The sequence below is a fragment of the Heloderma suspectum genome, chromosome 1, assembly GCF_057233095.1.
Source record: "Heloderma suspectum isolate Gila_16-S chromosome 1, 16-S_ref, whole genome shotgun sequence".
NCBI lineage: Eukaryota > Metazoa > Chordata > Lepidosauria > Squamata > Helodermatidae > Heloderma > Heloderma suspectum.
The window spans coordinates 122,761,690-122,787,588 of NC_139458.1; the positions used below are offsets into that span (position 1 = coordinate 122,761,690).

The 25,899-nt window shown below is 43.7% G+C and overlaps 1 protein-coding gene across 5 annotated transcripts in view; it reads right to left on the bottom strand.

The window, feature by feature from the left end:
• The window catches only part of SLC67A1 (solute carrier family 67 member 1), a 103,548-nt gene that overhangs the window by 42,516 nt on the left and 35,133 nt on the right, over nt 1–25,899 (bottom strand). For all 5 annotated transcript variants that reach the window (XM_084855648.1, XM_084855656.1, XM_084855649.1 and 2 more), the window contains 3 exons: nt 13,149–13,264; nt 9,493–9,603; nt 6,012–6,112 (listed from right to left, as the gene is read on the bottom strand). In XM_084855648.1, coding sequence (XP_084711774.1) covers nt 6,012–6,112; nt 9,493–9,603; nt 13,149–13,264 — 328 coding nt within the window. The remainder of the gene's footprint in view (nt 1–6,011; nt 6,113–9,492; nt 9,604–13,148; nt 13,265–25,899) is intronic.

The following is a 25,899-nucleotide window of genomic DNA, read 5'->3' on the forward strand; positions in this document are numbered from 1 at the left end:
CAGAATCTGGCTTCCTGTCACTTGAGCCCATTATTCCGTGTCCTGCACTCTGGGATGATCAAGAAGAGATCCTGGCCTTCTTCTCTGTGACAACCTTTCAAGTACTTGAAGAGTGCTATCATATCTCCCCTCAGTCTTCTCTTCTCAAGGCTAAACATGCCCAGTTCTTTCAGTCTCTCTTCATAGGGCTTTGTTTCCAGTCCCCTGATCATCTTTGTTGCCCTCCTCTGAACCCTCTCCTGTTTGTCTGCATCCTTCTTAAAGTGTGGTGCCCAGAACTGGACACAGTACTCCAGATGAGGCCTAACCAGTGCTGAGTAGAGGGGAACTAGTACTTCCCGGGATTTGGAAGCGATGCTTCTATGAATGCAGCCCAAAAGAGCATTGGCCTTTTTTGCAGCCACATCACATTGTTGGCTCATATTCAGCTTGTGATCGACAACAATTCCAAGATCCTTCTCGCTTGTAGTGTGGTTGAGCCACGTATCCCCCATCTTGTAACTGTGCATTTGGTTTCTTTTTCCTAGGTGCAGAACTTGGCATTTGTCCCTATTAAATGTCATTCTGTTGTTTTCTGCCCAGCGCTCCAGTCTATCCAGATCACTTTGAATTTTGTTTCTGTCTTCCAAAGTATTAGCTATTCCGCCCAATTTTGTGTCATCTGCAAATTTGATCAGCATTCCCTGCACCTCCTCCTCCAAGTCATTAATAAAAACGTTGAAGAGCACTGGGCCCAGGACTGAGCCCTGCGGTACCCCACTCGTTACCTCTCCCCAGTTTGAGAAGGTCCCATTGATAAGCACTCTTTGAGTCCGATTCTGTAGCCAGCTGTGGATCCACCGGATCGTTGTTTCATCTAGCCCACTTTGAGCTAGTTTGCTCATCAGGATATCATGGGGCACTTTGTCGAAAGCTTTGCTGAAGTCGAGGTATATGATGTCTACAGCATTCCCACGGTCTACAAGGGAGGTGACTTGATCAAAAAATGAGATCAGATTTGTCTGGCAGGACTTGTTTTTGACAAATCCATGTTGGCTTCGAGTAATCACGGCATTGTTGTCAAGGTGCTTCCAGATGGATTGCTTTATGATCTGCTCCAGAATTTTCCCAGGGATTGATGTCAGACTGACTGGTCTGTAGTTCCCAGGTTCCTCCTTTTTACCCTTTTTGAAGATAGGGACAACGTTAGCCCTCCTCCAGTCATCTGGCACTTCCCCCGTCCTCCATGATTTCTCAAAGAGAATAGACAGCGGTTCTGAGAGTTCTTCTGCCAGTTCCTTTATTCCTCTAGGATGCAGTTCATCTGGCCCTGGAGATTTGAACTCATTCAAAGTAATTAGGTGTTCCTTGACCATATGCCTATCGATCTCAAGCTGCAATCCTGCCCCTTCAGCCTGTACTTCGCCTTTGCCAGGGGGGTCATAGACCCTCTTTTGGGAGAAGACTGAGCCAAAGTAGGAATTGAGCACCTCTGCCTTTTCTTTGTCATCTGTTATCGTTTTGCCATCCTTATTTAATAGCTGAACCACCATTTCTTTCCTTTGCCTTTTACTATGCACGTAGCTGAAGAAAGCCTTTTTGTTGTTTCTAACATCCCTCGCTAAACTCAGCTCATTCTCAGCTTTAGCCTTCCTGACGCCATCCCTGCAATTCTGTGCTATCTGCCTGTACTCTTCCTTTGTTACTTGGCCTTCTTTCCACTTCCTATATGTGTCCTTTTTTGTTTTCAGGTCATCCCTAAGCTTATTGTGAAGCCACATTGGCTTCTTCTGTTGTCTTCCACCTTTTCTTCTTGTTGGAATTGCTTGTGATTGTGCCTTGAGAATTTCCTTTTTTAAAAGCTCCCACCCATCTTGGACTCCTTTTCTCGCTAGCATTGCTTGCCATGGGACCTTACTGATCATTGTTCTGAGTTTATGAAAATCAGCTTTCCTAAAATCCAGGGTACGCGTTTGACTACACTCGGATTTTGCTTCCCTTAGAACCAAGAACTCAAGTATAACATGGTCGCTTTCCCCCAGAGTTCCTGTAACTGCTACTTTATCCACTAAGTCATCTCTGTTGGTTAGGATCAAGTCAAGGATAGCCGATCCTCTAGTTCCTTCCTCTACTTTCTGTAGGAGGAAGTTATCCGCCACACAAGTCAGGAATTTCCTGGAGGGGCCATGTTTTGCAGAATTTCTCTCCCAACAAATATCGGGGAAATTGAAGTCCCCCATTACTACTACATCATGCTTCCTTAAAACATTGGCTATTTGCTTTTCAAAAGTTTCATCCTTGTCTTCTCCTTGATTGGGTGGCCGGTAGTAGACTCCGACCACCAGGTTCCTTTTATTCTTTGCTCCATTTATTTCAACCCAGATGCTCTCGATGGGGCTACCAAGCTCCTCCTCCTGTATTTCTGTGCAGAAATATGTATTTTTCACATACAGTGCAACCCCACCTCCCTTTCTGTTCCTCCTGTTCTTTTTGAACAAGTTATATCCTTCAATTGCTGTATTCCAGTCATGAGAGTCATCCCACCTAGTCTCAGTTATATCTATCAGGTCATAATTTCCCTCTTGTATTAAGAGTTCAAGTTCGTTCTATTTGTTTCCCATACTCTGGGCATTAGTATATAGACATCGAAGACCATGTGCTTCATAGTCTGGCTTTCTTCCTACATGTGTCTGAAGACTATTATTGGGTGCTATCAGAGCTGTTCTCTCCATTGCAGTGCATGCGCCTATGTCCATCGTTACCCCCAACATTACATCTCCCTTCCCCGTAGGATTCAGTTTAAAGCCCTCCTGATGAAGTTCTTCATGCTGTGGCCAAACACATTCTTCCCGTGAGGTGCAACCCATCCCTAGCCAACAGCCCATCTTCCAGGAAGTATAGCCCGTGGTCCCAGAATCCAAATCTCTCTCGTCGGCACCACCTTCGTAGCCAGTCATTCACCCGGAGTATTTTTCGTTCCCTTTCTATCCCTCTTCTAACTACTGGAAGGATGGATGAGAAAACTATCTGGGCCCCAAAGTTCTTGAGTTTCCTTCCCAAAGCTTCAAAGTCTGACGTGATCTCTTCGTAGCTCTGCTTGGCGGTATCATTTGTTCCCACATGGATGAGAAGAAAGGGATACCTGTCAGTGGGCTTTATGAGTGGAGGCAACCTTTCAGTCACGTCTCTAATCTGTCCTCCGGGGACAGATTGTTGTCCTCCCGGGAGACAACATACCTGGCGAGTCCATTCAAAAAGGGCTTGCCACATCCATGTCTATCACTTGAGCTGAGGACATTTGATTACAGGAGATGGCTGGTAGCTAAATGTGTGGGCCAACACCTTTGAAAAGCAGTGCATCAGAGGTGAAAGTTGTGTCTTGGCTGTTATGGCGGTACAGTCATACAATCAAGACATTTATGATCGCTGTCATGATTACAATGATAATTTGCCTCAAATGGATGCATTGACACCATTACGACAGGACAGGTAGAGCTTTCATATCACCTCACATCACCTCAGTCATCAAGCCAAGCTTTATGCTGGCTAACCATCTGGCCAGACTGTGTTCCTCATGACAGAGAAAAACTATCCTAGGTAAGATAGAATCACATATTACTCTAATACAGCTTTCCATAACCTGGTGCCCTCCAGATGTTGGGTGGGGATGATGCAACACATCTGGAGGGCACTGGGTTAAGGAAGCCTGCTCTAATGGCATGCATTTATCCAATGCCTAAAAATCTGAAAGGCAGTAGCCTGTTGGGAGAATAAGTTTAGAGGTGGTCTGTTGCTCTTAGACTATTTAGGGTGCAATCCTATGCATGTTTAGAGAGAAAAAAGTCCAACAACTCCCAGCATTCCCTAGCCAGCCTTGCTGGCTGAGGCATGCTGAGATTTGTAGGGTTTTTTCCTGTCTAAACATGCAGAGGATTGCATCCTTAAAGCTCTTTTCTACTGCTCCAGAAATGGCAGAGTTGGCCTGCACCACAGGAAAGGTTTTTTTCTCCCACAAGGAAGGCAGAACTCACTGTGGAAATTTCATGTGCTTTCATGATGGCATGACAAATATCTGGACCTTCTTGGTTTTATAGACCCCCTGCCCCTGAAGGGCAGCTGTTTACCGGTACGAACACGCCTGTTCAAGACATTGTGTTGGATCCAGATTTATACCTGCATTGTGTTGGATCAACTGCACTGGCAGAAATGGACTTCCTCACCCATCCTTCTCAAAGCAGCCCATCCAGCCCCCTGAAAATTCTACACAGAGAGTGAGGAGACCCTGCTGCATGGGGTGAGCTCTGTGTGTGTGGGGAAGGGTTAGGTTTAGGGATCATTCCATGATCTGCCTCTCGAGGCAGATCCCGGATCCAACCCTGTGTCTGTCCATTCTCAGATATCCATGTAAATTCAGCTTCCAGACAAGTTCCGCATCAAATTAAAAACAAAGCCTAGTTCTGACTGAGGCGGAAGTAAGCCTGTGTCATGGCTGTACCACTTCAGAAAGCGAGTGAATGGGATGAGAAGCTAGATGGACTAAGGTCTTCTTACAAGTGGCACTCTTGATATGGCATTCCAGAAGATTCATTAACTCCCTTCCATCCTAGACAAAGCCTGTAAAATATTTCTACTGTGCAGAGTCTCAGCTGTTGGGTTTCTGCTGACTGCTGGTTTGATTTGTATTTGCCCATTTTAGTGGCTTATGATTGCTTTTAATTTTTTTTAATAGGTAAAATTTTACATGCTTCATTCTACCTCCACGCTGCTGCGAGAGCCCTCAGTGTAGTTGGCAGAATATTAAATTAACAAGCAATCCTGCCTGACTCCAGTCCCCATTCATGTTGCAGTTTAACCTGTTTGGCAGCACACCCCTGTGGGTACTTCTCAATTCCGCACTGCCACCATACCATTTCTCCAGTGCCTGCCTGCTGGTTCTGTGCCCCCCTGGCCTTGCTGACTCTCCCTACTGTGATTTGTCTTCAGCTGGGCCTGCACTGGCTTCCTTTCTGAACTAATGGGCACAGCCAAAATGCAGACAATGGGAACAGAGGAAAGGAGAGCACAACTGCTGGTCACACTCCACAATGTATCCTCCTGCCTTCCTAGGTATCAGGGCAGTCATGTCCAGCCTGCTGAACCCTCCTGCTCAGTTGTCATAACAGCTGTGTTGACCTTTGCCTGCTCCAAAGCCTAGAAATCTGAAAGGTAATGTCATTTGGGAGAACTGTTTCCAGACTTGGAACATAGGAAGTGGCCTGATATCAATTCAGACCATTAGTATACCATTAGTCTACATCAGTCTTCCCCAACCAGATTCTTTGGACTTCGACTCCCATTGGCCCAACCAATGGTCAGGCATCCTGGGAGTTGTAGTCCAAAATATCTGGAGGTCACCAGGTTGCGGGAAGGGTGGTCAATACTAACTAGCAGCAGCTCCCCAGGGTTTCAGAGAGGAGTTCTTCCCAGCCCTGCCTGGAGATGCCATCACAGCTGGTTCCTTTGGCATGCAAAGCATGTGTTCTACCACTCAGCTCTGGTCTTTCCCCTGGTGCTTTGTTGCTCTTACCCTAATTGGTTCTTTTCTGCTGCTTCAGAAATGGGCCAGTCTATTATTACCAGAGGTCAGAGTCTGACATGTGGCCCCTTGAGCTTCAGGAAAAGGGGCAGGTGCCTATCAGCTGGTGTGATAAACCATGTAGTTGGTCAAGGTAGGTGGTGGAGGTAGGAAGGATAGATTGCAAGGTCACTCTGCACCACATGTAAGGGCTTTTTCATGTACTACAGAGTAAGCACTGTTTAAATTACATGTTTTCTCATGCTGGTATCACAAACACCTGAACGCATGGCTGGCGTTTCCATAAAACGCTTTAGGAACACAGATCATACTATTTTTATTTATGTATTTTTTATTTATTACATTTTTATACCACCCAATAGGCAAAGCTCTCCGGGCGATTCACAACAATTTAAACCATAAAATACCAGACAATAAAATACAGATGCTAGCTGTCTGTGCCCAGCCATTTCCTTACCATTTGAAGGATCCCAAAATACGACATCAGATATCCAGCCTGTGCTGCTTCCAGACCAAAGAAATCAATAGATATGATGGCAAACATGATCAGGAACACACCTAAGAGTAAGAAAAGCCAACTGCTTTTAGGAGAGCTAGAGACCGTATTTTTTTGTTAAATGGACAGGACTCCTTACAGGAAAAAAGTGGGTAACCCTTACGGTAGCTGAGCTGTGACAACTACACTGGAAAATCTGTGGATCCAGTAAGACTGGATTCTAGGCCGTTTCAAAATGTATACCATTTGAAGAAAAGCACTTTTCTCCACTACAGCTTACTAATATGTACAGACAAAAATTCCACATTAGCGTTTGATGTTACCATGATGGTAGCTGTGGATGTGTTGTGCATATGATATGCTAGGCTGATCCATGCTGCGCTTTTCTTTTGCCTTTCCTCTAGCACCTTTGTCCATTCCAAAGGCGCTAAAGGTGATGGATGTATTTTCCACCTGGTTCACAGATTCTGGCACGGTTTCATGTGCTGTTGTGCTGTTTCCGTATGGTGGGAGTGTGCAATGGTGTCAATCTCCAAGAGATTTTGTAAAGTTGTGTACTTCCCACACGATGAAGGGAAAAAAATCTACCGTTCAGCTTCAGGAATAAGCACAGTCTTCAGAATGAAAGGAAAATGCAATAATAAAATAGGCTGACGTATTCAATAATTAGAACCGGTATAAGGAGCTGCCCCCAGGTAGATGTATCATCCTTCTGTTCCATTACCATGGACTCTGACAGGTAGCCCTTCTCTTGCAGACGCCTTTCCCAGCCTGGCTAACTAGAGATACCAAGAACTGAGCCTAGGGCTTATCCGTACAAAGCATCTGCTCTACAGCTGAGCTATACCCTTTCCTTTTAAATAGGGGTGTACGAGAATTTTGTTTATGATCACAAATCATGTGAACATGCTGTGTGCGCAACCCTGAATGCAGACATGAGCAGAAGGACATTCGCATTCGCATTCCAAAAATGCACATTTTAAAAATAATCATTTTTTTAAGTGCTCATTTTTAAAATTGTGCATTTTCACATTGTAGCCTATGGGGAAAAGTGTGCACTTTTGGAAAAGATGCATTTTTGCACATTTCCCCATTCATTTTGTGCAATATTCCCATTTGCACAAAACAACAGAGGTTACAAACCAACGTGGTAAACAAGGAGAGACGAGCTTCAAGTTGATGTTTGGAGAATCTGGGCAAATGTGAGCATCACTTGTTTGCCCATCCCTACTTTTAAATGCATTTTATTTTATTTTAAAAACAATGAGATCTTTTGAAACCTATACACTGAACACATGTTTTTAAGCACTTGTAAAATTGTGAACAGCATGTACTTTTCTTGTTCTGTTTCAGGGGTAGGCAACCTTTTTGGGCCGTGGGCACATTTGGCAATTTGAGAAAATATCCCGGGCATCACCACAAAATGGCTGCCATGGGAGGCATAGCAAAGGTTAAGTAATCTGCCCCAAAGACTGAGTACAAGACAGAGGTGAGGTCTGAGCCCAAACACACTAAACAAGTCCTTTGCACCCACAGTTTTTAGCACCAGCAGGAACCTATTTCACAACAATCCCAGCTGCTGGTAAGAAAATGTGTTAATTTGTTTTTAAAAGGTGGAAGGGATAGGGCACCTTGGCAGGCATCAAGAAAGGTGCTGGGGGTGCATTGGTGCTAAGAGGCACCATATTGCCTACCCATGCTCTATTTCATCCAAATACATTTTAAGCCCAGCATTTTTCTGTGTACCTTTCACCTGCAGAAAAATAAATACCATTTATCTTCCTGGGCACCTAACCTGTGGATATAAGAAGCCAGCACTTCCACACTGGATTATTCTTAAATATGGCACTGATGAGGTCCACATACCTCATGTGCTGGTAGTGCTCTATCCACATTTACTCTGAACTGAGTCCCACTGAGGTCACTGTGCACAGGATTACAACCTTTCATGTTCAGCAGATTCATGTGTCCTACTATGAGTTTGTTTAGACTAGGATGCCATAAATGAGAGGACTGTGTCTATGTGCACATTGCAATCTTGCTTATAATATAAATAAAGGCAACACCCTAATTTGGGCCTCACAGATGTGTCCATTACTAAAAATAATGATACGGCTGGAGTAGTGACATGAAAATACATGAGAACATTTTTTTGAAGGTTATCCCTCCAGCACTGAGGTATGAATGAGTGCATCACAGCCACATCACCTCAGGCTGTAATTTCACCCCTAGTTCTTACAATCTCAGCAGGCTGGATCAGCGCCTGCAGTGGAAATTCCACAGAGGACAGGCAGATTCAGGAAAAGTATAGTGCTTGACAGCACCATCCTACTCAGATGTATGTAAGTCCCACTGAATTCAGTCAAGGGAGCTTACTGCCTGGTAAATCTGTTAAGGATTGCAGCTTGAAGAAGAGGTAAAGGGGAGTGAAGGCTGGTGGCTCTGATGTCTGTGGGGCGTTGGATCTGCTCCAGGTTTCAGTCAGAACCAGCCTGAACTCTAAAGGAGCTATCCAAGGTGCTTGGATAGCAGCTTTAGAGTTCTGACTGGTATTGACCAGTCTGAATTCACCACCCCACTGACATCAGAGCCACCGGCCTCCACTGGTAAGAGGGGAGGGGGGTCAAAGTAGAAATCACTTTAATGGTGTGTTTAAATTCCATGGTTAGGATTCCCCAGGTCTTCTTCAGTAAAAAAGAAGCCATGGGAGCCTGATCTAGGCTAGGACTGCAAATGTGCTATTTTCCCACTGAAAATCCACCCCCTTCCCCCGCCACACACACACATGCTGCTGCATGTTCCTGAATCCTAAGCTCCATTAAACCCTTCTCTGGACCCCAACAGTGATATAAGATTTCACTGGTGAAATATGGGGTGTAAGTTAAAAGACTCACACTCAACTCCACGGGAGCCAAAATACACGGAACCCCCCACCCTCCTCCCATACTGTCACGAGACTGGAAACAGAATAGCCAGACTCAATATCAGATGAATGGTTCCTATGCCATCAACAGTTGCATTAAACAAAGATGTGGCTCCTACGCCATCAACAGTTGTATACAACAAAGTATTTTCTTGTTGTGTTAATGACAACTCTTAATGGCATAGAGACTGGGCTGGTGCTGCATCCACATGGAGGTGCCAGATGTGCAGGCAAATCTATTAATGGTTGCTGGGATTCCCATGACGGCGGAGGCTCAAAACCCCCAAACTGTCTTTCTGGTGGTAGCCCCAGCCATTCCCAAAGTGTCTGCATGGTGACTGCTATCATGTACGAACTGGCCCAGTGAGCTGCACTGGAGTGTCAACATGAAGGTTATATGATTTGCAGCTAAATAAATACATTTCTTCCTGAGGCATAACCACAAGAACCTCCGGGAACCCATGAGAAACAATCATATCTGACCGAAGATCTTATCATTTAAAATGTCACAGTGCTGACCTGTAGGAAGTATAGAAAGCACCTTGATTAAAACAAGATCCATTACTCCCGGAAGTTTCAATAGGCGAATTATTTCTTTAAGGCTGAATACACTGCTGGACTGGGATGTGCCTAGAAAAACAGATAGTAGGGTAAATTCTGTGGACTCAGGTGGCACCTAAAAGCAAAAAAGGTCAAAAGTCTGACTACAAAGCTTTTCCTGTAGGGATGCTTTCTGCCCTCTTCTCTCCAGCTCAGTTCCCCTGTCCCTCTGAAACAAAGGCAAGAGCATACAGAATATACAAGAGAAATGTGCTCCAGAACTTTATCTACACTAAGGTACCTATGCAAGACAATGAAGTGCCTAACAGCACAATCCTACATAGGTCTTCTCGGGTTGCGTCCAGATGAGGCTTTTTATCATGCTGTGCCTCATTCACGGAATTTTAGGGTGTGTGTGTGTTCCAGATGTCATCTTCCAGTTGTAGCCCTTCCATGTTTTCCCACCATTTCTTCCATCTTTTTCCTTACTTATGAAAATCTGTTAAGGAAAAGAAGATGTAATTCCTGCACAATGCCTTCTCATTGGCAGCACTAGGAGCCCTCCATCTGGAAGCACCCTCAAACAATGGGGGTGTTTTTAACTATTGCACATAGCTGTGGAGGGGGAGTCAGGTTTTGGTGGCTTGCAGCTGGGATTCTTCTGTGCTGCACTCCACCCCCTTCTTCCCCTCAATCCACCCCCCTCCTAATCCCCCCATGCCTGCAATTAATTTAAGAAAAGAGAGGGATTTACATGCTACACAATAAGCATAAAATGAAGTTTGGCCCTGATGCATTGGATACGGCTTACTCCCAGGTAAGTTGGGATACGATTACAGCCTAAAAGGCTCTCCTGTTCCTAAGTGCTTCTGTGTTCTCTTAGGTAAAGTATGTGTTAAAATAAATGTGTAAATTATGAAATATTAGCTTTTTAATAAATGTAATATAATAATTAACAAACCTTGATTGATTTTTGTTGTTGATGCTGATGCCCTGAACGTTTTTTTCAAATGAAAAGTCAGGGTATATATAAATGTTTGAATACATAAATATAGTTGTACTCTGAAATCCCCCACCCCTGGCCTACATCTCCATACATGAATGCTTGCAGCTTTAGTTTCCAAACATTCTAAGTTCCAGAGAGGGTGAATTCTTGGGGAGGGAGGAGGGAATGACTGACACTGAACAGTTAGCTGTGAGCCCTGGAATGTGTGTGTCTCTCTCTCCCTCTCTTCCTCTTTACATAACTTCATGAGAGAATTTTTATCCTCCATTCTTCCTCATTTATGTCCCCTCCTTTGTGCTATATGCATAGCTACAAGCCAGATTTCAAACTGTTGTGTTTTTTTAAATGTCCAAATCTCGAATAACAACAAAGAGGGTGGCTGTTAAGTTTAGGACATGGTTTATTGCTGGCCCATGGCATGGGTATCGCAAGTGGGACAGGCTTTGGCATTTTCTGGGATTTCTGGAGAGGAACCCACGTGGCAGGCATACAAGCAGGGCTGCATTCCTGCTGGCTTCTCCAGTGCTACGCTGCTGCCTGCTCCCCTGTTTAGTAGACTAGAGTTTTTAAAAAACCCCACCAAGGGATGAGGGAGTTGATTATGTACTGTAGCATCCACTGGACTGACACTATCTCCTACTTTGGATTTGGCCACCGCTGTCTTAGGATGAGCAAGTCTGCATTTTTATTTTTTTCACTCATATTTTCTGTGAGAACTTGAACCCTCCTTTTACACATTTTCTTTGGTCAAGGCTTTGCTTGGGGTTTTGCAGTAGCAGACTGTGGATTCCTCAGTTTCAGTGCCTGGGAGATACTTAAAGAAGACATTAGTGGGCTAGAGATGATTAATGACTGGTTTTTATATTTTCAGAGGGAGCTCTTGCATTGCTTCTTTGTCTCAGCATGGCTCTGAGTAATCCGAGTTCTTAACACAAGGCATTGTTCTAACCCAGCCAGGTCTGGATGTTCTTCATCCATTACTTTCTTGAAGCTGAAACAAGGGGCAGGAAAGGTCTTAATACCCTGGCCTCAGTCAGAAACTTCTTGTTTGAATAGTTAGCCTGAGGAAGAATTCAGCGTAGCCTGAAAGTTTGCCTTCAGCATTGTGAGTGCTGGTTAGTCCTCATAAAGGTATATTTTTACTCACTCTGTGGATTTTGTTACAATGGGTCAACACAGCTACCTGAGGTTGATTAGCCTCAGCTCTATGGCAGTAGATCAGGGGTAATAAACCTTTTGCCCCTCGAAGTGTTGTTGGACTACAACTCCAATCAACCCTGACCATTGGCAACTCTGCAGGGGGCTGCTGGGAGTTGAAGTCCAACAACATCTCGAGGTTCCCCATCCCTGCTATATGTGAAAGGTTTACAGTGATGTTATAAAGCAGGGCTGGGCAACTTGTGGCCCCCCACATATTTTGGCCTACAACTCCCATGAATCCTCACCATTGGCTATGCTTGCTAGGCTGATGGAAGTTGTAGGCCATAACATCTGGAGGGCCCCAGGTTGCCCACCCCTGTTATAAAGGCACCCTATGTACTCCGTAACAGAGTGTGCAACATGAATGTGACTTTTAATATGGCTGCCATCACCACCTTGCTTGCTTTTGCTACTGCACTGACCAGCACATCAGCAAAGTGCCTACTACATATAGTCAGGGCAAAAGTTGTACACAGGAGGCACTTCGCTCATGCATACATCTACCAGTAATGTAAGGATTGTACCAGGGCCAGCATCAAGGATAGAGACAGCTGTCTTCCATATAGGCCACCCTGGTCTTTACATTCTGAGGAGGGCATGCTCAACATACCTGGTCTAGTGTGGAGGAGGGCCTTCTCAGTTGTGGCACCCACCATGTGGAATGCTCTCCCCATTAAGATCAGGCGGGCTCCTAGTGTAGAGTGGTTCCACTGACAGCAGAAGACACACTTGTTTGCCCAGGCACTTTCCTGACCACTAGTACTGTCAGCTATCCCTAATGATTGTAATTGAGATTTTATTGTTTTTATCATTGTTTATTGCTTTAATGTTTGGTTTTATTGTATTTTATTATGATTTTATATTGTAAACCACTTTGGGATTTGTTTTTAAATGAAAAGTGGTATAGAATTTTAAATTAATAAATAAAATAAATGGTTGGGCACCTTCCGAGGCCCATAGCCCAGCAGGGCCCCACTGACAAGAACTGCCTGGATTTGTTCCTCCTCATCACCATTGCAACCTGCTTGTTCACCAGCCTCTCACTCTGGCCCAGACAAGAAGGAGCAGCAGATGCCACTGGCTGGTTGCTCACTGGCTCTCTCTGCCTGTCAAGCAAGTGAGTGGTAACAAGGAACCCACAGTTTTCAGCACCAGCAGAAACTTATTTCACTGCAATCCCAACTGCTGGTAAGAAAACGTATTAATTTATTTTGAGAAGGTGGTACTAAGAAAGGTGAAGGGGTGCATTGGTGCCCAGAGGCATGTCCCATTCTATTACATGCGCATGGGATCAGATTGAAAAAGAAAGAAGCATTGGAATAGCTGGTGCTGTAAAGGTTGTTCACATTTGGCAAACAACTCTTTCAGTTCTGTCGTTCAACTTTAAACTCTTTGGTCCCCTGAAAGGTTAGAAATGGTGAGTACTCACTCTGCTGTGCAGCGTTTCCTTTCAGCTGTGGCTTTGTCTGGGCAGGAATAAAGATGAGGACCATCAAAGCACATGCAAGACAACCAATTAATGCAACGTAGCAAGAAAAGTGAACACTGTAAACAGAAAAAATGGTAAACATATTATGGAAACTAAGCTATGGGCATAACATGAAGTCCTTTCTTGCTGAGGCCCAGAGTTCTTGTATGCATGACATTTATTGATTTAAATTTTATATAATAGAATAATGCCCATTACATTTAGTGGGTTGTATGGGCATTTAGGGCTGCAATCCTTATTATACTTACCTGGGAGAGGCTCCATTGAACTCAATGGAACTTCTGAGTAGACATATATAGGATTATGCTGTAAATGAAGGTTCCCAAAGTCCCAATCCCACCCTTGCAAAATGAGGGGTACTTGCTGAAATAGCATCCCAGCTTCTTACATGACTAAGGCTACAATCCTATACTCATTTACCAGGGAGGAAGCCCTACTGAACATAACAGTGCTTACTTTTAAGTAGACGTGTATAGGATTTCACTGTTACTGCCAAATACTCTTAACAATTCCCATTACTGGTAATACTAAAGCATGCCCCTGACCTTATCATGATGGGCCGTTTCACTGCTGATGAAAATGTCAGCAAAGAATCAAACCTATGTTTGCATTTTATATTAAATGGATCAGTGCAAAGCAAACTATGAAATGGCAAACAAGAACCATAAATAGGAGGGAAAGTTCAGTCTTCATAGCTTTATTCTGCCACTCAAAAGAGGCACAACAACTCAGTCTTAAAAAGAAGGCCTTGGGAAACCATTCCTCACGCTATGTAGACAAAATCTGATTATCTTCATTAACAGATGATTGTGCCATGTCCTCTATTCACTCAAGTCTGCTACCATTCTCCCTACAATGCCAAGATTCAGACTACATAAAATATTAAGTACAGAGTAAGGTTTTGCACTGTTATTTTCCAGGTCTTGTATACATTCAATGTTTCTGTTAATGTAACCCTGTAGGTGAATTTGCCTTAGTAGTTGAAAGAAGAGCATCACATAGATCACTTATATTTACACTGTAATTCACCATACCCTTTTGGAAATTTTCACAGCGTTGTTACAGCCTAACCAGTCTCCCCCTGCCCCAACTTTGTTTCACATCTGAGTTTTCTCTCCAAGAATGTAACTTCTGTAACACGTTATGTTTAGTTTTTGCTCCAACTTTTCAAAGTCATTTATAATTTTACTCTGGCCCTCCTCAATTATTTCCATTTTTTATCATAAATGTTGGGTTGGATCGAGACTTGCCCTTCCATTTGCAGAAGGGCTTCTTCCATTCGTGGAAGGACTTACAGTCTGGTCAAGGCTCCACTGGAGGAACAGGCGGGGAGGTTATTTTTCCTGATTCCCCTTTTCCCTCCAGCGCCACCTCCAGCGCTGGAACAGATTTTCAGGGGACAAAGGGAGCTGCAGGGGGAAGAGGGAATCCTTGCTAGCACATTAGAACACAGCACTAATGGGTGTTTTACTCCATAGAGTAAATGCTACCCTATATTGAGTCAGACCACCCGTTCATCTACCGGAGTATTGTCAACACTGACTTGCAGTGGCTGTCCAGGGTTTCAGGCAGGAATTTCTCGAGCCCTTCCTGGAGATGCTGGGGAATCAAACCTGGGATCTTCTGCATGCAAAACAGGTGTTCTACCACCGAGCTACAGACCCTTCCCTAGAGGTGTACGAAATTATGCATGGTGTGGAGAAATTCAGTTGGGAGACATTTTTCTCCTTCTCTCATAATGCTAGAATCTGGCATCATCCCATGAAGCTCAGTTGTGGGAGATTCAGGACAGATAAAAGGAAGTACTTCTTCACACAGCAAATAGTTATTGGAATTCACTACCACGAGATGTAGTGATGGCCACCAATTTGGATGGCTTTAAAAGGGGATTGGACAAATTCCTGGAGGAGAAGGCTATCAATGGTTACTAGTTCTGATAGCTGTACGCTACTTCCCATATCGGAGGCAGTATACCTATGTACATCAGTTGCTGGGGAAGATGGTTGGGAGGGTGCTGTTGCTCTCATGTCCTGCTTGCGGATTTTCCCATGGACAGCTAATTGGCCACTGTAGGCACAGAATTCTGGACTAGATGGACCCTTGGTCTGATCCAGCACAGCTCTTCTTATGTTTTAGTTTAAGGACAGTTGAGAGAGAGAGAGAACACATTTTGTAAAACATTTATGATGGTTCATATAAAATAGATTATTTCTTAATTATTGCTATGCTTCAGCCAGTCACAGAACCATTTGTTCTGGTAGAATAATTAAGCTATGTCATTTTCATAGAAGACTCGAATGATGCCATTCAAGAAAGAGTTGCTTGGAAGGCATTAAGATGCTTCATTGTGCCATTTGTTGCTAAAACTCCAAAACAAGTCAGGCTTTTCCTTGGCTACAACTGAAGAACATCAAAACACAACATATATATGAGAACTGCTGGAGATAGCAATTTCAACAGTCCAGAATGCATGTCTGATTATATGATAATTAGATCAGCCTCCAAAAACAGCCTCAAGCAAACAGAGGCATTTCAACAAATTGCAGTCTTCTGGGATGGTGTCGACCAAACTAATGCTCTCTTGTTATCTTATACCTCAACATTAATTTATTTACTTCCAGCACGTTCAGATCTAAGCAAGACATTTTATCAGCTTCAGCACCATACTTGCTTTCCTTTGCATGATTGAAAAGAGAATGGGGGTATATGGTAGTCAGCTACAATTCTAGATTTTAACTTTCAAACGTATTTTGTGAGCTTGATCCCTGGGATTTTCTAGAACTGGTAGCTGGAAATAATAGTAGGAATGCAACCTCCAGCATAAATGGAAGCAGAGGTTCTACATTGCCAAACTCCCAAAGGATACAAAAACATAGACTGGAGTGAGGAAAAGGCCTTCTTCTAAACCAACCCAGCTCTGCTCGGGGCCCGTTCTTCATTCTTTATAGTCTGCAAGCACATGAAACACTGGGAACTAGAAGCAGGTGGAAGTGCTCAGGGCCTGGTGTCTTCATAGGACTGTATTTGCAAGGATACCTTAAGGATGGTGAGTTTTAAGGGAGTAACAGGGAGTATCAACTTGTCATTTTCAACACCATGTTTTATCTTGTTTTTGTTTTAAATGCTGAATCTAAGAATATCCTTAACTGGGAATGCTGCAGAAAAACCATTCAAATTACAAAAATGTAAATTTGAGTTTTTGCAAGCAAATTTGAGCTGGATGAATTTGCTTTGAGAAGCCCTCCCCCTCCCAGTATCATAGAATCATAGGGTTGGAAGGGGCCTACAAGACCAATGAGTCCAACCCCCTGCTCAGTGCAGGAAGCCTGATTCCCAGGCTGTCGCTCATCCAAACACTAACCCAGGCTAACCCTGCTTAGCTTCTGAGATCAGGCACATCTCAGTCTGTTTATGCTATTAGTGCACATTATACCTCCTGGATGAGGGAAGGTGGTGGCAGAAGCACTTTGGTTGCACTGTCAGATTCTGCCCCCCACCCCCAAAGGTAGGCAAGGAGAAAGAAAGGGGATGTAGCTGAAGCTGAGGCCCTCTACTTCAGTGGGGGAAAGGATGCTGTGTGCTCTTAGCCACAACAGCTTCATGCAGACAAACCTAGAAGTGGCTATCATTTTCTATGGAGAATCAAAAAAGGCAATATACATAACTTGATTGGGGTTTTTTTTCCCCTTCCCCCTTAATTTGGTTTGGATATTTTTGAGTTTGCTGGTGAATTCCTGTAAGTGTTGACATTGACATTCCATCCAACCAGATATAGAGATAAGAATGGTCTCATGTTGACACATATTTTGGTGTGTATATTCAGGAAAAGTTAATATTGACAGCTTTCAAAGCTTCCTAAGTCACCTGGCACAGTTTTCATAACACTGGTGGATTCCATTCTTTGTCTGCTTTGCAGGAAAACCAACCATGATGACTGAGGATTGTGTTTGCAGTCTTTTGATAATTGTTCTCCAGGTTATGTAGGCAAAGACGGGAGAGCCTTAAGTGCAACATAACTGATTATGGGCATACTAGAGAGTATGTTTGAATACTTGGCACTTTGCCCTGCCATTTAAGGGCGTGAAAATGGCCCTGGTATACTCTTCCCATACATGTGGGTGCATGAGAGAGTGCGAGGGCAATTGACTTGGTCTCTTGCAAACACTCCAGAGTTGGGCTTAAGAATCAGAATGCAGTTAAAACTGACACAATTGCATCCACACTAAGACATGCACGTGAGGAGCAACAATCCAATTTACTTTTAATCCAATGTAGAATTACCTCTCTGCTATTCTGTATTTCAGTGCTTCCTAAATTGTGTATGGCAGGCATGGGGAACCTCTGCCCCATGGGGTTCCCGTCTGGCCCTACAGCTTCTTGCCCAGGCCCAGGCCCAGGCCCCTCTCCCAGCAGGGAAAATCTCTTTTCTCCGATCAGCACACGGACCTTTTATCCTGCGATTGACACGGCTCCTTCATGGAAGTTTGCGGGCTCTTCACAAGATGCCGTGATCCTCCAAGGCGTCTCCTGCACTAATTGCCCTTTGTTCCATTTTTAAATAGATCGCAGATAATGAGCTATCAAATTACCCTGTTGTGTTCTGCCTGAGTTCCCCCCATGAAAAGAGGGAAAGCGGGAAGAAGAGGAGTGAAATCAGTGAAAGATAATGGAAGACTCCGATACAGGGAGAAGGAGGGGGGGGGAGAGGAGGGGGGAAAGGAAGCAGGTGAAAAAGGGAGTCGTTGTGATCCTGCATTTAAAATGGAAGCAGGAAGCCCCATTTTAAATGCAGAATTTTAGGCTGGTGTAGAGATGCCCTGAGTGGGCATACAAAGGCTTGTCCTCCTTACTTCTGAGTAAGTAAGGATCACATTTTGCATCATCCACTCTGACTTTGGCCCTTCATATTTTGCCTTTGGCCCCATCCACAGTTGGAATGTGGCCCCTAAGAATATTCCCAGACTGGAATTTGGCCCTTCCAATGTAAAAGGCCCCCCACCCTTGTTGTATGGAGAAGATTCACCATGAAACTTGATCTCCAGGCTACCAGCAAGTGGTAAGTGTTGGGAAAGAGGAAGGGGATAGCTCTGTGTAAGACAGGGGTGCAGAACGTCTTTCAAACCAAGGGCCAAATTCCATTTTGCCCTCAGGGGCCACATTTCAGTGGTGGGTGGGGCTGAAGGCAAAAGCGATGGGGCCAGAAACACAAAAAATACCAATGTATTTTAGCCTAAAGTTCTTACTGACAATAACTAAACCTTAGGAGAGGCATTTCAACTTTTCAAAATGGGGGGCATAGGGGGGAGCACAAAAGTCGGGAAACCACTAGACAATTGGTGGTTGGGGGAAAATGTGATACGACCAAGGGAAGGGGGCATTGCCCTCTGGGGGATCCTAGAAAACTGGATTGGGAGCCCAGGTGGGCCGGATTTGGTTCTGCACCCCTGATGTAAAAGCACAAAGTATCCCCTGAAAGAAAGATTGTAAGTAGTCCCAGTGGTGTAACCTTGGCATAATGTTGCTCAAAAATGCATAAAAGCCTATTACTATGAGGAAAAAAACTGAGGCTAAGGGCACAATCCTATGCATGTTTAGACCAGAAAAAAAGTCCTACAACTCTCAGCATAACCCAGCGAGCCAACCAGGCTGGCTGGGGAATGCTGGATGTAGGGCTTTTCTTCGGTCTAAACATGCATAGGGCTGCGCCCTAAGAACTAGATCTTGCCTGAAGCAACCTTTGCTGATCTAGTAGAAACCACTCAGAGATCTACCAGTAGATTTCGATTTACCTTCTGCCCACCCTGATTTACAGACCCCAGAACATGCATGAGTAAATGAGTTAGGCCTTTGGTCTCCAGAAGGCACAGAAGAATGGACACTAGATCCCAGAGATAGGGAATAGCATCTAAAGGGCAATTGTCACTCCTGTATAATGAATATACATACTGCCAAGTCTGGCTTTAAGTACAAATCAGGAAGCCGGAAACAGGAGGGAGTTTAAACAAGGGGAACTAAAAGAAACTAAAGGATACTAATCAGCTCCGGTTTTTCAAAACAGACAAGGCCTTTCATGGGGGAGAGGAGGGAGGGGGCCTGTGCTACTGTTTTGTAGTACTGGGCCCAGAAAAATTATGCTTGGGCACTGGCAGTCTTTAATTAGTCTAATCAATGGCTGAGTCAGCTAAGGCTTTAATTGGTATGGTATGGTGTGGGGGTGTGGGGGGGGGAGCATTTGATTTGGTAAAGGCCTGTGGTCAGCAATGCAGTGTCTGCAGGCATCACAGTATCCCCAGAAACCCCCTAAGACACCTTTTATACTTTCCTGCCACTACCAATTATATTTTTAAAAATAAAGATTAAAACTTTTTAAAAAATCTTTGGCAGCTGCAAAGCAGATCTGTGGCCTGCCACTGCCCTGCCCACTTCCTTTCCTTTCTTCAGTATGCTTCAGGACCGCACGTGGGCCCAGACCATTCTTCCGAGAGGAAAGGAAGAGGGCAGGGCAGCGACTGGCCAGTGAGCTCCTTTGCCACATTGTCTAGCCAGCTAGCTAAAGCTGTTTTTTTAAAGAAAAAAAGAGGGACACTGCGGGCTCGTAAAGCATAGTGGTTGGGGAGGGGAATGGGTGTGTTTTGCCTGAGTTTGGGGGTATGTTATGTTTTTGTAGTTTGCCTGTGGGGTTTTTTTTTTGGCACTTGTTAAGTCTTTTTGCCTGTGTGGTTTTGGTTATTTGTGGGAGTTGGGGTGGGGGGGTGTAGGGGGTTGGGAGGGGTAGGGGTAGTTTTGACTTTCTATATGAGTTTTGAGAGAGGAGTAATTTTGGCTGCATGATTTTGGTTTTTAGAGGGAGGTTAGTTTTCCCTGTCTGTTTGCTTTTGGTGGCTATTTTTCCCTGTTCGCTTTTTACAGGGTGGGTTTTTCAGAGTATCACCAGTTTTCTTTCTGTGAAATGGATGTTTTGTTGTGCTTTGTGGGGACAAATATTTGGTTTGGCATTTGGGGCTGAAATACAACCTCTGCCTTACCCTTAGTTTCTTGGAGAAGTTACTTGTCCTATGTGACTAGCTAGGCCACCACAGCAGCCAATTTGTGACTAGGCAGGCCCCTAAGGCAGCCATTTTGTAGAAACTGCTCATGACCGTTTCTCAGATTTCCAAATGTGCCCATCATGAGGCAAAAATATTGGTCAGCCCCTGGTAAAGATAATAAGCTGTAATTAAAAAGCAAACCCTTTTTTTAGAATATTTTGATCCTAGTGTGTTACTGTAAAAAGGAGTGAAACAGAACATCCAAGCATGACCGACAGCCCCTTAAATTGGTAACATGCAAATATATTTAAGCTTAATTAATGAATTGGTTGAAAGGTGATGACTGATCAATTGCAGAATCGTCAATCAGTTTATAGTTCTAATTTTTATGGTTCTGCAATTGTTTGTTTTTAAGTTAGTGGATTCAAATGTAGCTGGACCCACCACCATTAGTCTAACTTCCCTGGTAGCCATTTAAAAGTGAGAAAGTATTGGCAAAAGCGAATACCTTTCTTCCGACCATCTTTAGAGAACAGCCATGGGTTTTACGAAAGACCAGGGAAGATGAAGTTAATCATATCCTCAAACATCTAAAGTTGCAGGGGGATACATCCCCCTTCTGTTCTGCCCCGGATTATCCCATCGTTACATGAACAGATGTAGAACAGCATCATACCTCATGAGACCCTCCCCCTGCCTCCCCTACTGCCTATTAATCTGCTGGCAAAATCTGTTTATGGACTCTATCTGCTAAATGCCATCCTGTTTACATATAGCTTGGGTGGGATCCTGCCTCATCACACAGACTGACATCTTTGAAGCCCTCTCCAAAGATAAACTCTGTTAGGCAACAGATAAACTTTGTTAGTCCGAGTCATAAGCATTTCTGCGAAAAGCTTAATGTATTGCGTAAAGTCTTGAACCAAGCAGGGATTGACTTGAGTGGAACTGCCTTTGAGCAGTCACGTACAACCCATTTTATACTGTGTATAAACCAATGAGTCTACAACAGTCTGCCATAAACATTTATACTGCAAAGTTTGTTTTGTGCTCTGTAGCTATTCATTGTGCATCACCCATCAGAGACAAAACTACTTAATGTGGCTTCCCCGGTGATCTCAAAACAACTCAAATGTAGAACTGACAGCTGCATCTGTATAGCAGTCATTGTACAGACATAAAGTAAAAACTACTGCTGGATGGAATGTCTCTATTTTCTACCCAGTACCAAAGCCACATCCATCAATACTCGAGGATCAGAGTACATCTTAAAACAGAAAACTGAGTTATTTAATGATACAATTAGCAGCGTCATATTGATGAAGAAAATGTATGTGCAGCACTGGAAACAGAAGGCTTTGGGAAGGAAGTGATCTAGCATAGGAATAGGCAACCTGGGGCCCTCCAGATGTTTTGGACTACAACTCCCATAATTCCTGACCATTCGCTATGCTGTCTGAGGCTGATGGGAGTTGTAGTCTAAAACATCAGGAAGGCATCTGGTTGCCTACCCATGATCTAGCAGAAACTGACATGGTTATGCTATAATTTATTTATTACATTTTTATTATGTTTTATTACATTGTTATACCACCCAATAGCCAAGGCTCTCTGGGCAGTTCACAATATTATTTGCTAGATGAGGCTAGTTCTTCTTGCTTTCTGTTCTCAACACAAATTATAAATAGAAAATTCCCCATATGCCCCTTAAAGTCTTGTTCTTTCTGTCTACCTGAGCTGACTCTTCCTCTCTCTTTCCTCGAATCAGGTCCACCAAATCCCTGTTGACTTTCTATCTGGCGCATACACGGTGATGTGGGGTGGAACTTTTTCCAGTGCTTAATTTTTCCTTGGAAAAATGTCAATTTCATAAGTTCACTAGTAAAAATGAATTGACGCCAATTTCAAATACAATATTAGGCAAGCTTGACAGTTTCAAAGTTGTAATTAATGTTGTTCAGGTAAGTATCCCTAGCATACATATATGTCATTTCCAATACATGTCTCAGAGTGAAATGAAACAACTAAATAGTGAAAGCAAACTAGATGAATGGTTGTCAACATATCATGCACATTTCTTCAAGTTGCTAAAACTAATTAGCGTATCAACATTTTTCAGTACCTTTGGTTTTTTCTTAAATTTAAAGAATTAAGGAAATAACATAATATTGTTTTCACATTTTTACAAATGTTCCAATCAAACTTACCATGTAATATAACATTTAAATCATATTAAGTGTGCTTTGTTTTCCCTGCTCAAGTATTACAGGTCAGATACTTGTGGGACAAAAAATTTAACATGGGCTACTTTTTAAAAGCTTTTTTGTTCACTAAACAGAAGTAAAATAAACATGATAAATTAGATCTCTCCAGGGCATCAGAACATTTTCAACTGAAAAATTTCCTATGCAAATGACCTTATGCAAATTAATCTGACCCACCTTGGAAATGACCCAATTCCAAATTTTCTTGGAAACCCACATCCACAACACATGCATACCAGCTGTGACATATCAGAATGGACATTCAGTCTCAGGTTCCATTGTTGTGATTGATGGGATTGTTATTGTCCCATAGGAACATCATCACAGCCTGGGGGGACCTCTAGACCTAGTACTATGCCTGGAGATGCATGTGGTGGTGTTGTTTATTCGGTCAGTCGCTTCCGACTCTTCGTGACTTCATGGGCCAGCCCATGCCAGAACTTCCTGTCGGCCGTCGCCACCCCCAGCTCCCCCAAGGTCAAGTGTGTCACCTCCAGAATATCATCCATCCATCTTGCCCTTGGTTGGCCCCTCTTTCTTTTGCCTTCCACTTTCCCTAGCATCAGCATCTTCTCCAGGGTATCCTGTTTTCTCATTATGTGGCCAAAGTACTTCAGTTTTGCCTTTAATATCATTCCCTCAAGTGAGCAGTCTGGCTTTCTTTCCTGGAGTATGGACTAGTTTGATCTTCTTGCAGTCCAAGGCACTCTCAGAATTTTCCTCCAGCACCACAGTTCAAAAGCATCTATCTTCCTTCACTCAGCCTTCCTTATGGTCCAGCTCTCGCAGCCATAGGTTACTACAGGGAATACCATTGCTTTAACTATGCGGACCTTTGTTGTCAGTGTCATGTCTCTGCTCTTAACTATTTTATCAAGATTTGTCATTGCTGTCCTCCCAAGAAGTAAACATCTTCTGATTTCCTGGCTGCAGTCAGCATCTGCAGTAATCTTTGCACCTAGAAATACAAAGTCTGTCACTGCCTCCACATTTTCTCCCTCTATTTGCCAGTTATCAATCAAGCTGGCCAAATTAGCCTCTTATCAGTTAAATCTACTATGTAGGCTGCACCTCTTCTTAGAGAAGAGGGATTTTGCCATTCTCACATGCCCTTGCAATCTGACTGATGACTGTAACGTGTTCTTCTCTATGCATGGCTTTCCTTGAAGATAACTCAGGAGCTTCAGCTGGTGCAAAATGCTGGTTTTCGCCTTCTGAAGGATGTATGCAGATTTGAACATAAGCTTCCAATTCTGCAGCAATTGCAATGGCAACCAATTAGGTTCTAGGTCCAGTCCAAACTGCTGTTGTTTTTAAAGCTCTTCATGGTATGCGATCTATACTCGTGAGCCCAACACTCCCCATATGTGCCTCCCACCAATTAAGATCTGCATCAGGTGCCCTGCTCTATCATTCTATGAGGTCAAGAGATCAGCAGGGCTGTATTGGTGGTAGCCCGAGGTTTGTAGAAAAGCTTCCCAGAGGAAGTTAATGGAAGTATATCTCTAATGCCCTTTACAGTGGGCAGCAAGTTCCACTTATTTAGAAGTGTTTGGGAGCTGCAGCCTAGAGAAATATTTAATACTACTGTTTTTTAAAGAAATATTTCACCTGTATTTAACTATTATTAATTATAGTGTTGATTTGAATTGTTGTTGTGAGCTGCCTCAAGCATAGGATGAGGTAGGATATAACTATTATAAATAAATTAGTAAAGAACACATTAATAATAAAAGAGAGGAAGAGTCATCATTGAGCTTTTATAATATCCTGCAGAAACGCAGAAGAATGTGATTACCTGACCATGCAATTTATCATATGGTTAAAATTGATACTTTTAAAAATCAACATGGCTAGCATATTTAGAACAGAAGAACATAAGAGCCATGCTGGATCAGACCAAGGGTCCATCTCGTACAGAATTCTGTTCACATAGTGGCTGACAAGCTGTTGATGGGAAACTGACAAGCAGGACATGAGGGCAACAGCACCCTCCCGACCATGTTCCCCAGCAACTGGTGCACATAGGCTTACTGCCTCTGATACTGGAGGTAGCATAGAGGCATCCGGGCCCCATCTACATGACACCACTTTCACCCTCCACCCCGACACAACTGCGCAGCATTGCAGCTTTGAATTAGCTTCTGCTGCAATACACTCATGATTTACTATGCGCTTCCCTAACAGAGTCTGTGCCCTTTTTTTTGGCCATTATTCTTTATTGCGCAGCTGTGCAGGCCTGTGAGCATGGGCGTGCAACACTGCAATGGCTGTTCTGTATTTTATGGGTTCTCTTGTGTCTTTCCATCCGTCGTCAGGTAAAAAGAGAGTGTTCTATGTCCCTTCATTTCCATGCCATCTGTTTGTCAGCTCTCCAGCCTGAGACTCTCGCGATGGTTCATGTGAGTGGTACGTGCCTACCCATTGCTCCGAAATGGTGGCTGGAGTAAAGTTGGTCCTCCCCCAAGACCCCCCGCCAGACCTTGGGCACTGAGTACACAACAACCATTGTGAAGATATAAAGTTGCAAAAATGTGCGTGTGATTAAATAAATTAAAATGCCTCTCTGTGCCTCTGTAACTGCGCAGCTGCGAAGGGATGGGGGGAGTAAAGGGGCGTCACAGAGTGATGCAAGCACTACGCATGCCTACAACATGCCCACAGCAAAATGTGAAGTCGGTTTGGGGAAGGGACAGATGGTTCGCAACTGCAGGAAACCCACAGCAAATGAAAAACATTGCAGCAAAACGCCTCCTTGGAAATCCGCATTTCCTGGGAGAAAACCAGGGATGGCTGTGAAGTGGCAATTGCATCATCTGTCCCGAGGGACCTCAACATGCAGCTGCCCACAGTAAAAGGTTTGTGTATTCAGCCTTCCTTATGGTCCAGCTCTCGCAGCCATAGGTTACTACGGGGAATACCATTGCTTTCTATACATCTTGTGATGTATAGTTTGAATATATGCTGTTTGAAGAAGTACTTCCTTTTATCTGTTCACCAATCAGCTTCATGGGATGAGTATTATGAGAGAAGGAGAAAATTGCCTCCTTATTCTCCACACCATGCATAATTTTGTACACCTCTATCATATCTCCCCTTACTCGCCTTTTTCTACTCTAAATAATCCAGCTATTGTAATCTTCCCTCAGGGGAGCTGCTCCAGCCCTTTTGATCATTCTACTTGCCCTTTTTTGCCTTTTTTCCAGCTCTACAATATCTTTTTTTGGTGTAGTGACCAGAACTGTACACAGAACTGTTGCACCATAGATTTATATAAGGGCAGTATCATATTGGCAGTTCTATTCTCAGTTCCTTTCCTAATTATGCCTAATATGGAGTTTGCCTTTTTTACATCAGCTGCACACTGGTTTGACATTTTGATCGAGCTGTCCACCACAA